The 13,080-nt window shown below is 47.5% G+C and overlaps 2 protein-coding genes across 2 annotated transcripts; one reads left to right on the top strand and one right to left on the bottom strand.

The window, feature by feature from the left end:
• Positions 1 to 319: 319 nt before the first annotated feature.
• LOC119266574 (protein EXECUTER 2, chloroplastic-like) lies at positions 320 to 4,517 on the bottom strand. The gene is made up of 10 exons (XM_037547806.1): positions 4,110 to 4,517; positions 3,916 to 3,981; positions 3,596 to 3,702; positions 3,413 to 3,494; positions 2,597 to 3,322; positions 1,850 to 1,970; positions 1,624 to 1,775; positions 1,451 to 1,525; positions 1,166 to 1,258; positions 320 to 848 (listed from the first exon to the last, which is right to left on the bottom strand). The coding sequence occupies exons 1-10, from the start codon at positions 4,500 to 4,502 to the stop codon at positions 747 to 749; spliced, it is 1,917 nt and encodes a 638-aa protein (XP_037403703.1). The 5' UTR covers positions 4,503 to 4,517; the 3' UTR covers positions 320 to 746.
• Positions 4,518 to 8,485: 3,968 nt separating this feature from the next.
• Positions 8,486 to 10,236, top strand: LOC119270843 (homeobox-leucine zipper protein HOX15-like). The gene is made up of 3 exons (XM_037552894.1): positions 8,486 to 8,985; positions 9,142 to 9,221; positions 9,408 to 10,236. Exons 1-3 carry the CDS (start codon positions 8,662 to 8,664, stop codon positions 9,679 to 9,681), a joined length of 678 nt encoding a protein of 225 aa, XP_037408791.1. The 5' UTR covers positions 8,486 to 8,661; the 3' UTR covers positions 9,682 to 10,236.
• Positions 10,237 to 13,080: the final 2,844 nt, after the last annotated feature.

Here is a 13,080-nt window from a genome sequence, read left to right on the forward strand (position 1 = left end):
GCACACGAATCCGTCGTAGTCTAGGTGGTTAGGATACGAGAGACCCGGGTTCAAGTGATTTTTTTTCCTTCTGACCACTGGGCCCCACCTAACACACATGTTTTTTCATTTCAATGGGCTCTGTTTTTATGCTGTAAGCATCACGAGTCCAAGATAATGCCTCCAGACGAAAAACTCTCTCGACAAGTCTAATCGTTTGTAAGGCATTTCCACCGTTCCATTTGCATGAATGAATGAAGAAACCCACCACGCCAAACGCATCTACAACCGCGGCGGCGTTTGGAAGCCTCGGGTTGGATCACATCACATGACAGCTCAATTTAGGATACAATGGCATCAACTTTATTTTGTTCTCTAGCATCAAGGCAATACCAAAACTGGTTTCATCCAAATGAACAAATGAGAGAAACCCGCGAAAAAGGTCTCGCCCAACATATCTATAACCGCGTCGCTTGTTTGGCACCCTAAGTTTTGTCTCTTGTATCACATCACATGACAGCTCAATATACCAGCCATGTTCCCAGGAAGCATAATGCCATGTTTCCCTGTACCCTCAAAATGCCGAACCGACTGGATCTTCCTATGAGGAGCCAGCCGTCTCAGGAAGCTCCCTCTGAGGATGAGGATGAGGATGATGGAGAAAGCCATGCGGAACCTACTTTTGGCCACCTGAAATCAGGCCAGTTTGTCTCTCCATGGGATTCCCTCCCATGTGAGAATCAGCTCGTTTCGGAAAGAGATCTCATTCACTCGGGAAGTGTAAGGCGGTCAAAGAGAACCAGGAAGCTCTGCTCAGGCACGCTGTACAGGAAACCAAGCTCTGCGCCACCAATGTGTGGGATTGCACTCTGCGAAAAAGAATCTATGTGAGACACATCAAGGGCAATGTCGCTAAAGAGTTCACAGCAAAAACAGCAATGTGGCTGGATAACTTTAAACCCATTTGGAATACAAACTTCTGTCAGTTCAGAGATGAGCCCAAAGGTTCACAGCCCAACTCTTAGACCAGATAACCGATATTCTGCGAGCTCGGTTGCTAGTGATATATAATTCAATACTATAATGTGCACAAACTTATACATCATGGCAATGCTTAATTATTTACTATTTCAGTATCAGTGCTGCTGCAGGTGCAAGAGCAACAGTGCCGGATATTTTATTTTACCTTGCCATTGAGCACCAACAGCTCACCATCCACCCACCGCGGGTTTTTGAATCCAGGTTGCGCTATTCTCCCCTGACCTTTATAACTGGCAGTCTGAAAGAATTTAATAGATTTAGATTGAAAAATATATACAACAGATGCAACACATATGCTCAGGAGCACTATGCTAATGTGCTTGGGCGTATATGAAATTTAAACCTAAAGCAGATGAGTTTTGTTTGTCCGAATACAAACTGAATGAGCACAGACACATTATTAATAATTAGGACAGTAAACAGGAATTACCACACCAAACTCTTCTGGGTATGCACCACGATTCTCAAGACGACTGCCCTTCGCAACCTTAGCACGGAATGTTACCTGTGGAAAAAAAATAAAAAGTTAAAATACGATGTCAGCTTGTTTTTGTAGAAGCATAAAGAAAATATGAAGCATGAACCAAATGAAAAGCTGCAAACCTGTCCAGCGGGGACACTTAGATCACCAGTCAACTTAACTGCTTCGACATACTCGAAAAACTCCACGTCATCGGTACTATTCCAATGACCAAACTTCCGACGGAGCTGTACAACTTCGGGGCCATATGGACTAAACGCTCCTACATAGAGACCTAAATGTACGCAAGGAATCCGCCTGTCAGATTACAAAAGCAGCAAGCCATCAACTTAACTGAGCAAACTTTACCATTAAATGGATCTGAGCCGTTAGAGTCCGTAACGATCCGATTGAAAATGGTATTCTCAGTCAGCTTGACTCGGGCCTTGCTCAATGTAAGCTTTAAAAGCTCCTGGACTTCTTTATTTATCTGCAGTGAGGGCACCACTTATCAGTTAGCTTGATTACATGATAGGAATATGGTCTACAGAACTCGTGGCAATGGAAAGTTATCACCATATAAATGGACCAAACAAGTCAAAGTTGGGATAGAATGGATCAAACTGAACTTTTTTTTTTTTAGTCATTGACCCATTATCACACCAAATATAATCTCTGATGGTACCACCATACATGGATCAAACGAGCCAAAATTAGGATAGAAAGGATCAAACTGGACAGTATTCTGAGTATTGACCTGTTATCACAGCAAATAACCTCTAAGAGTACCCCAACTATCTAAGGAGGAAAAATGATGAGTACCAAATGGTGCAACCAGAATTAGCTAGTCCTGTTTCTTTTCCAAAAATGTCAAAATCCAAAGACCGCCGAAGTTTGCTGAGCCAGTGCCCAACAAATACATGGGGCTTCCAAAGTTTTCCAGACTGACATAGCTTCCTCCCACCTGACCTTCTAAAGGGAAAAATCCCTCTAATTTGCTTGCACTAAAAGCAGGAGGTATACATACACAATACTGAAAGCGGGAGATATAAACTGTATCAAAGAATCCATAGTTGCTAAATAATCACATCTAGTAAACAGAAAGGTCGTTCTTACCTTGGAGGAACTCTTGGTGGTACCCCATAACGCCTTTGCGACATCAGAGGGCATGAGCTCTGACGCCAATTTAGCAGCCATATCCGCGACTTTCTGTTTCGCGGCCTTTGTTTCACTCAGATCCCGATCAGAACCTTTTCCAGGAATGTACAGTTCAAATGAGTCCCTTTCCAGGTTATTTATTTCAGCGGGAACCCGAACATAAGATTTTGCCCCAGCCTCCTCTTTATTATGAACTACTCCGCTAATGAAAAGCTTCACTTCTGGCCCCTTACTCTCGTCGTTCGAGTCTGAATCTCCATCAGAGACATCTTCCTCCTGGAACTCCTCGGTGCTAGGCTCTTCCAATGAACTCTCTGATGTGCTCTTCACATCATCTTGCACCAACTCTTCCGACGAATCCGCAACTAACTCAGCTTCCTCGGGCACCTCCACATTTATGACCTGAACTTTGAACTCGGGAATCCGGGACTTGAAAAAATTCAGAACACTTTTCAACCCTTCGACGCCACTTTCCTTGGTTCTTCCAGTGTCCTGCGCTTTCTCCTCGACATCATCATTCCCTTTTAACGTAGTATCCGTGTTTGCTTCCTCTGTAATGCCTTCAGACAAAGCACTGCTCTCCGGTGAACTCTCAATCTCTGCCTTAACTGGATCGTCTGCAGGTGTTGATGACACGGATGAAGACGCAGTTGAAGCTCCTTTTGTCGGTCGCAAGTGTACCACCTGTCTAATATTTTTGTAAATACAAATATCACATCTGGGCATAACTGAGATTGTTTATCTTATAAACTGCCTAAAGATATATCAGTGCACCTTCATTGTATACGTCTCGTCTTCGTCCCTGACGAGGAATATTTCAAATAATGGGCTCCCTGAAGATGCAGTGACCAATTGCCTGAAAGAAATGAAATACTCTTGGTTAGCAAGTATTGGTAACAGAATTATGCAGAGATTTGCTTGGTTGTAAGGTAAGTTAGAAAATAACGAGAAGCGGACCTTGGGCTGTAGCTCTTGGCGACATATCTCCCGACGCCAGGGGTAATCCGTACGATCCTCCCGATCGAGTCATCTGTGTCCTTGGCATACCCCACCCACCAACCTACCTGAAAATGCAATTGGTTAGAATCGAACCCAACCACGCATGCTGCGGGATGGCATCAAAAGCCCACTTAATGGATTATCACTAGCCATTGTTTGGTGTGTATTACTTTTTAGGACCAGCACCATGATATTAGAAGATGGTGATTTGACAGGTTCATGATTTTAGAAGATGATAATAAGAAGCAGCAGCGATGGAGAAGCAGGAGTGGGCTCACCAGGCTGGTTCCGGCGAGCTTGGTGAGCCTGGAGGCGTCCTGGTACCGCTGCTCCTCGATGGCGCTCTGCGAGGATGGATCAAAACAAGAGGTGAGGTGGGGGAAACAAAACAGGGGACGGGGACGAACCCTAGGTAGCGGAACATCGTGAGAATCCGGAACCGGCGAGGGCGAGACGGGCGAATCGAGTAAACCTTGAGCTCGGCCATGACGCGGGAGACGGCGTCGTCGGCGGTGGCGTCGAGGAGGGCGCGCTTGAGGGCGGCGGCCTCGGCGAAGTCCTCGCCCTCCACGGCCTCCTCCAGCTGGAAGCGCAGCACGGAGGCGTAGCTCTCGGCCTGGTCCACCTCCGCGAAGTGCCGGCTCCAGCGGGCCCAGTCCCACGCCGACGGGGACGAAGACGCCGACGCCGACGCCGACGCAGCCGCCGCGGGGGAGGACGAGGAGACGGTGCAGCGGCATGCCGTGGCGGAGGCGCCGCGGCGGGCGGGCACGTGCGCGGCGGAGGGGGGCGGCGGCGGGCAGCGGCGCGAGACCGGGAGCGGCGGGCGCGCGGCCGCCGGCGTGGCGCACGCGGCGGGGGGCATGGGGACGGACGGAGGGAGGGATGGGCCACGCGGTGGAGAGAGAGAGAGGAGAGGGGATAAGGATGGCGTGATTTCAGATTGGGAAGTGGCGATCGATGGATCGAGAGGCCACAGGCTGACGATCGCCGGTCACCACCACCACTTGCCGCGGCCGCCGCCGGTAAAAGTTAGATCTTTTTTTCTTGCAAGATAGGTGTTACTATTAGGGAACTGCGGTTCAATTAACAGAGGAGAAGCCACCACATTTAGAGCATCTTGAGTAGATCCCTAATTTTCTTTTTTGTTACTGTTAGGGTTGTCTCACTAACACTTTTCTGATTATTGAGGAGTTGTTTTCAGCATATTCATGATAAATTTACCTCTTATATGTGAGTGACATGCGGGGTCCACATAGAAGCTCTGGTTATGGGGGTTGTCGGGTGGGTTGAGATGGGGGTGGGCTGTGTGATGCAGAGGCGTGTGGCGGCGGGGTTGGGGCCGAGTTGTGTGGCGAGGTCCCCGCAGGGCGGCGATGGGGCGCGGCGGCCGGAGAAGAGGAGGGAAGACCTCCAAGAGGCAATGACTCAATGGAGGCTAGAGAACGGATTGGCGGGGACAGCCGACGGGGCGTCGGTCGAGCACGAGGGCAACACCCTGACAGAGCGACAGAAATGAAATCAATAAGATTTGGGACTAGGGAAGGTCCATCTTTCCCGCTTGTGGGAGTTGGTTTCTGTATCACCAATAAGAGGGGTTGCGGAAAAGGATGTAACAAGGCTAATTTTTTTGGTCCACACCCCCCCCCCACACACACAAATGATAGTTTATTGAGGAAAGGGCGTCTGCTCTTAGGGTCACATTTGAGAAGAACACTGGTCTTCGACAAAATCGTACAAACCCGAGTCCGTCCGCCTCACCCGCAACTAAGCATAAGTTCTATCATTCCTCGAACTAACCATATGCGGCCATGTTGCTATCGTGTCTTCTCCCAATGTGGCTAAGATGGCGACGATTATTGCCTCATTCCACATACATATCCTGCTCTCGCCACGGTCAGGTGGTACCACACCAACAGTTGCGCTGTCATTCGAGATGGACCAGGACATAGGAGAGGGGAGTGTTCCCCCACAAAAAAAGAGGGAGTGTTGTGCAAAGACGCAGACGCGAAGCCGCCAACATAAAGGACCCGCCGCTCCCGAAAGAGCAATAAGTCCACTGTTGTGGTAAGACTCAAAGAGAATCCATCAGCACACCAGGTGCGCGTGTGAGGCTCATAGCGCTGGGAGGTGCACACACAATGATGGGAGCAGCGAAGCAGACCGGCGTGAAGGATTCCAGTGTGGTGGTGTGGACTGTGGAGCCCAAGGCAGTCCTGCGTGGCACTATGTTGGTGAGGCATCGATGATGACAGGACCGAAAGCGGGGAGGAGAGTATGTGTGGTGGGGGAGGCGAATAAGGGAATCTCCAATGGGAGTCACTAAAACGCACGTCCGGGCGTGTCCGCAAACAAGGGAGCAGGAGACAGTCATCCAACCATATCCACCAAATGTCCATCCCTTGTCCAATGAAAAAAGAGAGAAAGGAGGAAGATAAAAGGTGGGTTTGTGGTGGGGGTCTAGGACTGAAGGATCTTAGTCTTGTTTTTCATGTGTAGGAATTTGAAAAAGTCCAAGTAGGTTGTAAACTTTGAATAGACGCATGCTCAGCAGCCGCTGCCTCTTGTCCCCCAAAAAAGCTTAGGATTCCTCTGCCTCTCGTCGGCATTGCCGCCAGGTCCGCCTCGTCTCCGGTGAACTTAGGGCCATGGGGGCGCGATGGACCCGGCCATTGCCAGCGGGAGGGCTACGTTTTTAGATGTTTCTTTGACTTTTGTTAGGGTTTGTGTCCTGCTTAGAAATGTGAGACGGTGACGGCTCCCTGAAGATGGAACAAGGTTCTCCCCGCCTAACCCCTGTCTCGGCGGTGCGTCTAGCATCGTTGGTGGGCACGTGGTGTGATGTGTCTCCAGTGGATTTGTCTTTGATAGATCCGCTCGGATCCGGTTGTTATTCGTCTACAATCATGTGTCTTTAGATTGGATCCTTCCGATCTACACTACTATTCATCGGTGGGGGTTGTTGTACCGGTGGACTGGCCCTATGAGGCCCTAGCACGACGATTTTCCGACTGTCTACTATAACAAGTTTTGCCCGGCTCCGGCAAGGGAGGGGTGATGATGCATATAGGGGCGTGCCTTCGGCTCGCTTCAGTGCTTGTAGTCGTCGCTAGGTGGTCTACGGATATGGATGCAATTTTTTATTCATTTCTAGTTTTCGTTGTACTGCTATGATTGAACAGGAATAATTCAGAAGTTATTTCGCAAAAGAAAAAGAACAAAACGCATAAATAGTGTCATCATATTTGTATTCATTTGTGAACCAAAGCAATATTTATGGACACCCATGGTTTTCCAGCAAATTCGGCGTCGTTTTAACCCTCGGAGCGTCGACGAATCCTGGTGTGTCAACGACGTGTGGGTCCGTGCACACGTTCAGCCACGAGCACGAGCACGTCTCACTGCCGCGTGGGCCCGTGCTCGCCGATGCTTTTGTGGGTCCAGCTGTTGTTTCTCCAAGCCCCGTTGTCGCCGTCGCCGCGGCCCGTCCCCTCTCGTCGCCTCTAGCATTAAGCCGCCGCCAAATCTCGCTCGCCGTCGTGGGTCTGTGCCGGAGGTGACTTTGTTGGCTCAGGCCGATGGAGCGTTGTCTTGGCACCGGCATCGGTCTTGGCCGGCTCGAGCTCAGTCCACTCCCGTTGGAGGTAAAATCTCAATCTATATTGTTTTTGAACAATCACGGGGGGAGAGGGTCCCCACCTGAATATATTACTTAAAGGCCCAACGGACAAGTTATATCAAAATCTCAATCTTTGGCTCTATATCTTTTGTGAATTGTGATTGCTCAATCTATAACACTACAAGAGTGGTCAATCTGCAAGCCCAAGAAGGAGATTTCTTTTCTGTGTAAACTCAGGAATCAGGACAATTCAGGTAAATTCGGACGACACTTTTCGCCGAAAAACAGACCAGTCACGCCCCCTCCCCCTTCCAAGGACGTCGAAATAGCGCCGGCAAACCCAGCGTGTTGGGGGCTCTTGGGGGCGCCGTCGGAAGTTTCGTGTTGCCCCACATGTCCTTTTTTTTGGCCCACTTAATCATTTCCCTCATAAACTTTTGGTTGGGGTGGGATGTGGCTGGGAAGATGCCCTCCTCATGCACCCCTGTTTTAGCCAGATGAAGCATTTGGCCCCCCAAGACACTAACTTTTTTGGTTTGGTGGTGTTCTTGGGGCTCCAACGGCTGGAGATGCTCTAAGATGTACTGTGTTTTCTATCCTAGTTTGCTGCCGTTGTTTACAGCCTGGGCCATGCTTATTACAGTCCTTGGAATGTCTCTCTATATATCAAAAGCAGAAATTTTGCTCCCTCACAGATATATATATATGGGCTTAATGTTTACAACCTTTCGAAAGTTGATGAATTTTGTCCCCTGCAGCACACTATAGATAGACATAACCACTTGCTCATCCTGAGTGAGGCATGCCTGTTCTGTTGGTTTCAATCGGGCAAGCTGATGAACCACTGCTGAAATAAATAAAAGCGATCCAAACTCGCTTCCCTTTATCATCCCAACCTTTTCGCAGGTAAATAGACTGAAGTTTTGGACACAAGCTAATTTTTCTTGCACCTTCTATACAGAGCTTTTCACTGGTACAGCGATGGCTATATATTATCGCCTGTTGTCATTGTTGATGTTAAAGCCCATCCAATACCAAACATAACTTGATCACACTCACTGACACATCAAGGTTCAGATTTGTTTCCTCTGTGGCCATTCTACTATATGACGACATATCTGATCATGTGATCGATGTTGTCAATTTCGGAGCGACAACGCCGGACCGGACCGGAGCCCTGAATGCTCATAAGACCGATAGAGTCGGTCGATGCATGTTCCCCTTCTCCCTCTCCCATCCCTCCTCAACCACCACCTCATCCTTGTCTTCTCTTCTCTCCTCTCTCTGTCTACACAAACAGACACCAGCACAAGGGTTTGCAAGAGGCCACCCATCATTAGTTGACTGCACATATCCCATTCCCAAGCTAGCTAGCCAGAGAAAACAAGAGAGATAGCTTGCTAGCATGTTCATGGCGCATGAGGAGGCCGGCCTGGCCCTGGGCCTCTCCCTCGGCTCCGGCGCCGGGCACCACCACCACCTGCTTCAGCCGAAAGAAGCGGCGCCTCCGGAGCCGTGCCTGTCCCTGAGGCTGGCCGGTGCCGGCACGGTGAAGAGGGAGGAGGAGGAGAGGGCCCTCATCTACTGCTCGGCGGCGTCGTCGGCCGCGGACGACCTGGTCGAGGGGTACAACAGCGGCGGTGGCGGCAGCCGGAAGAAGCTGAGGCTGACCAAGGACCAGACGGCGCTCCTGGAGGATCACTTCAAGGAGCAGAGCACCCTCAGCCATGCAAGTGTTTGATTTGATCCCCCTATGATTATCCGATTCATCACCGCATACTCTTTTTTTCATGCTTTTTTTACATGGTTGATTTGGGTTTAAATCTGGTTATTATTTATGGTAGGCTTTCTGATTTGGCCTTTTTGATTGATATAATCTGAGCAGAAGCAGAAGGCATCTTTAGCAAGGCAGCTCAGCCTCAGGCCAAGGCAGGTTGAGGTGTGGTTCCAAAACAGAAGAGCCAGGTTAGATAGCAATTGCATCAACCAATTATCCGGTTAATTATCAGATCGTTAATTAATACAATGTATGTTCCTAAATATACGACATTTTGTCAGTTCAATTTAAACTGCCAAAACGTCTTATATTTAGAAACAAAGGTAGTAGTATTCATGAATGTGGATACATGATGGTGAATTAACTGATTGCAGGACGAAGCTGAAGCAAACGGAGGTGGACTGTGAGCTGCTGAAGCGCTGCTGCGAGACGCTCATGGAGGAGAACCGCCGCCTCCACCGTGAGCTCCAGCACCTCCGCGCCCTGCACCACCACCAACACCACCACCCAGCCGCCGCTTTCTTCATTCCGTCCGCCGCCACGGTGGCCTCCGTTTGCCCTTCCTGCAGCGGTGCACCGCCTGCCCACGCCGCCGACCGCCCCGCCACGAAACGCACCTTCTTCGCCACCAAATCCGCAGCCTGCTAGCCATAACTCCATGCATATAAAAAACATACACCCATGATTTGAGTTAATCTTCATTAGCTCATCACCACATCGATTAACTACTGTATATAGATATTCATTTCACCCCATCCCCTTCAGTTGGTTAGCTTCGTTTTTTCGCAAGTTAATCAAAGGAGGATGGATGGAGTAGCGTGCATTTTTTACTTTTCTTTAGAAAATGGAAGCCCTTTTATCCCGGGCCTCTCCACCCAAGATGCATACAGATGCATTTAGGATTAATTAATTATGGTGTAAAAGTTGTTGTTGTGTAGATAGCAACCCAGGATTGGCTATTTCTGAATCACTGGTGAATTTTATTACCAGGAGATCATCATCGAGTATGATGTCGAAGACGCGTGACACGGTGTCACATGATACATACATCCTGGTTTGTTCGGATGTATAATAGATGTTTGTATTCTTTTTCATCATGTGGTGTAATATTAATTTGTTTCCAACAGCATACATGTATGTATTGACTTATTTAAGAAATTATAAACGCACATGCTCGAGACTTGAGCTACATTTCTCTTTGTACCGTAAGAGTTGTGGTTGAAGTTATATCTTCTTTGTATCGTTCCAGTTTTTATTAGATGTCTCGGAAACGGCGAGATTATATCTTATATTTGTTGTTTCATAACTGAAACAATGATCGAAGTTAATGACAAGGATTCAACTAACCGAAGTTTGATTTCGGCATAAATTTGGGATGTATAATAGATGTTTGTATTCTTATTCATCATGTGGTGTAATATCAATTTGTTTCTGATGAGATACATGTATGTATCAAGTTATTTAAGAAATTATTATATACGCGTGCTCGAGACTCGAAAACTACATTTCTCTTTGTACCGTAAGAGTTGTGGCTGAAGTAATATCTTCTCTGTATTGTTCCAGTTGTTATCAGATGTCTCGGAAACAGCAAGATTATATCTTATATTTGTTGTTTCATAACTGAAACAATAATCAAATTTGACGAGAAGGATTCAACTAAACGGAATTTGATTTTGACCGTAAAGTATATATAGGTTAGGTCTGGTAATATTATCAGTGTATTTTTAGATGTTAATCAGTGCTTCTTGAGACGACGCAAATGATGTGATGGAGCAAATCAAGATGAGACATGAACTAGGCGTGACATGGTGCCAAAGAGGGAGGTTGGGTGGTGGGTGGTTTGTGAGGCATGGGTTGTATGCAGCCTGGCCAGCTAGGGGACACACACACAATCAACCAAGCAAGCAATGATCTTTCTGTTGGGACACAATCACACCATTCCGATTGCTGCCTCCCAATTTTTGGCATGCAGCCACTTCCTCATGACCCCGTCGCCCACGGCAGGCATGTGACCTCTGTATGACTAGCATGGCATCCGTATCATGATAAAAGTAGTCATCCTGATTTTGCGCTTTGCGGTATTTTGCTGCATGCGTATAATTCACCTGAAGATATTTTTTTTTTTTACGTTTACAGTGGTAAAAGGCAATAAAGTTGGCAAATTTCGGTGAACAATAAAGTTATCTTGCTCCTTTTTTTCTTGATTTTATATTTGTGTTGCGGTTTTATGTTTATTTGCTCGGGTGTAAAACTAATTCGGTTTTATAAATGTTATAGATAAACATCAACATGTTGTCCGTTTGTTGCCGGCGTGGATGCTCTTCCCCATGATCGACGGCCTCACATCGACAACGAACCCTCTTGGCAGGCTCATCCTTGATTCTTCAACTTCATGATGCACACCGATAACGCAGTCTCCAGCTCTTGTAGACCTCTTCGAGGAAAGAGTTGGCGTCGTCCGTGGCGGACGCGAAGGAACCCGGTCGCAATGCAGATTTGGAACGCAAGCCTACGCAGTGGTGGCGACTGCAACCAAATGCCTCCTGGCCGTGAATTGCGTGCCCTAGCTACTATTAGTTCCTTTTGATTTACAACACTCTGACCTAGTTGCTACTTGCTCTATAGTTTGGATGGCGTCGCCTAGATGTTGTCCTAGTAGAAAGATCTAGCTAGTGGGGTGTAAAAGATGTTGTTGGGAGATGTAGTACTAGAAAGCAAAAAAAAATGCACTGCGAATCACATTCCCAGGATCACTATGAAGTTGCATATGAGATTGGATGAGATCGTTACCAACTAGATTGCAACAAAAGTAGAGTGGTGTAGATCGTTGATGTAGATTCCCGCAGGTAGGAATTTACAGCCACCCAACCGCAATTTTTTCCTAGAATAGAAGATCAAATCTATGATCTCTTTGCCGGTATCCACGCGTATGACAGTGCCAATCCAGCAGGGCTTCGCCATCCAGAACGAAACCGCACCAGAGAACTAGAAGACGTGGTGGAGCAGCCTTGCGGCATGGAAAATTTTCCATGTAGAGAGATATATGTGGTTTTACATTTCATTGGTAGAAAGCAATAAATTTTGCAAATTTTTAGTGGACAATAAAATTATGTAGCCCCTTTTTTATTTTCATTTTACATTTGTGTTGTGGTTTTATGTTTATTTGCTCAGGTGTAAAACTAATTCAATTTCTGAAGGGTCGGTTCTTTTGTTGGCTTCTAGAATAAGCTGGAATAAGCTGCCTCATACCCAACTTATTATGGAAGGCAATCAAATTTATATTTTAGAGGCCTACTAATTAAGATTTGACTAGCTAGTAGGCTTCTAAAAAAGGTTAGGCTTCCAGACTAAGCTGGGTAGATGGCAGCTTATTCTAGAAGCCCCAAAAAGCCATCAAAATAATTGCCTTTATGTTCTAGATAAACATCTCGCAAAGAGCGACGTAGCCAGAGATGTGCAGAATAGATCTGGGGGTGAGGTGATGGAGTTGGATCCCGTAAAACTCTAGTAAACCCCTCAGGAAGGGGTGAATGGGAAAGCCCAAGCCTCGTAAAAGGAAGGGCACGAAACATACCCTCTCTTCCTTGTGTGGAGCAGGGAAGTTCTCCGCGAAAACTTCACCGTTTGCGGAAATCAATCCGGGGTGGGTGGATGCACGATCTGAAGCAGGAAGGTACCCTTGCGTCTCGAGGTTGCTTAGCTGGAGATGGGAGACCGAACAGTTTGCCCAGTCGCCCGGGAGGGAGCCATGAGGGCATGAGGAGGCTCTTGGGGCGCTCGCCATTTTTGCAGAGTTCTCTGGTTCTTTTGGCCTCTCAATGATTTGGGGATAGGATACATTACACCTAGAGTTCTCAGCCCGTTTAATAGGCGCTTTTTCCCTGGCCTGTGAGGGGCATTTTTGTAATAGATTGTTGGACCGTCTACCTGCTTCTGGCGCATAGAAATTGAGGGGTGTCGTTAACCCTAAGTAAGAAAATTGATGTTGTGGGCCCGGTCGTACTTTGCCGAGAACGTCAGCAGCCAAACTGTTGTAAAGTCGGACAC

The sequence above is a fragment of the Triticum dicoccoides genome, chromosome 3A (assembly GCF_002162155.2).
Source record: "Triticum dicoccoides isolate Atlit2015 ecotype Zavitan chromosome 3A, WEW_v2.0, whole genome shotgun sequence".
Lineage (NCBI taxonomy): Eukaryota > Viridiplantae > Streptophyta > Magnoliopsida > Poales > Poaceae > Triticum > Triticum dicoccoides.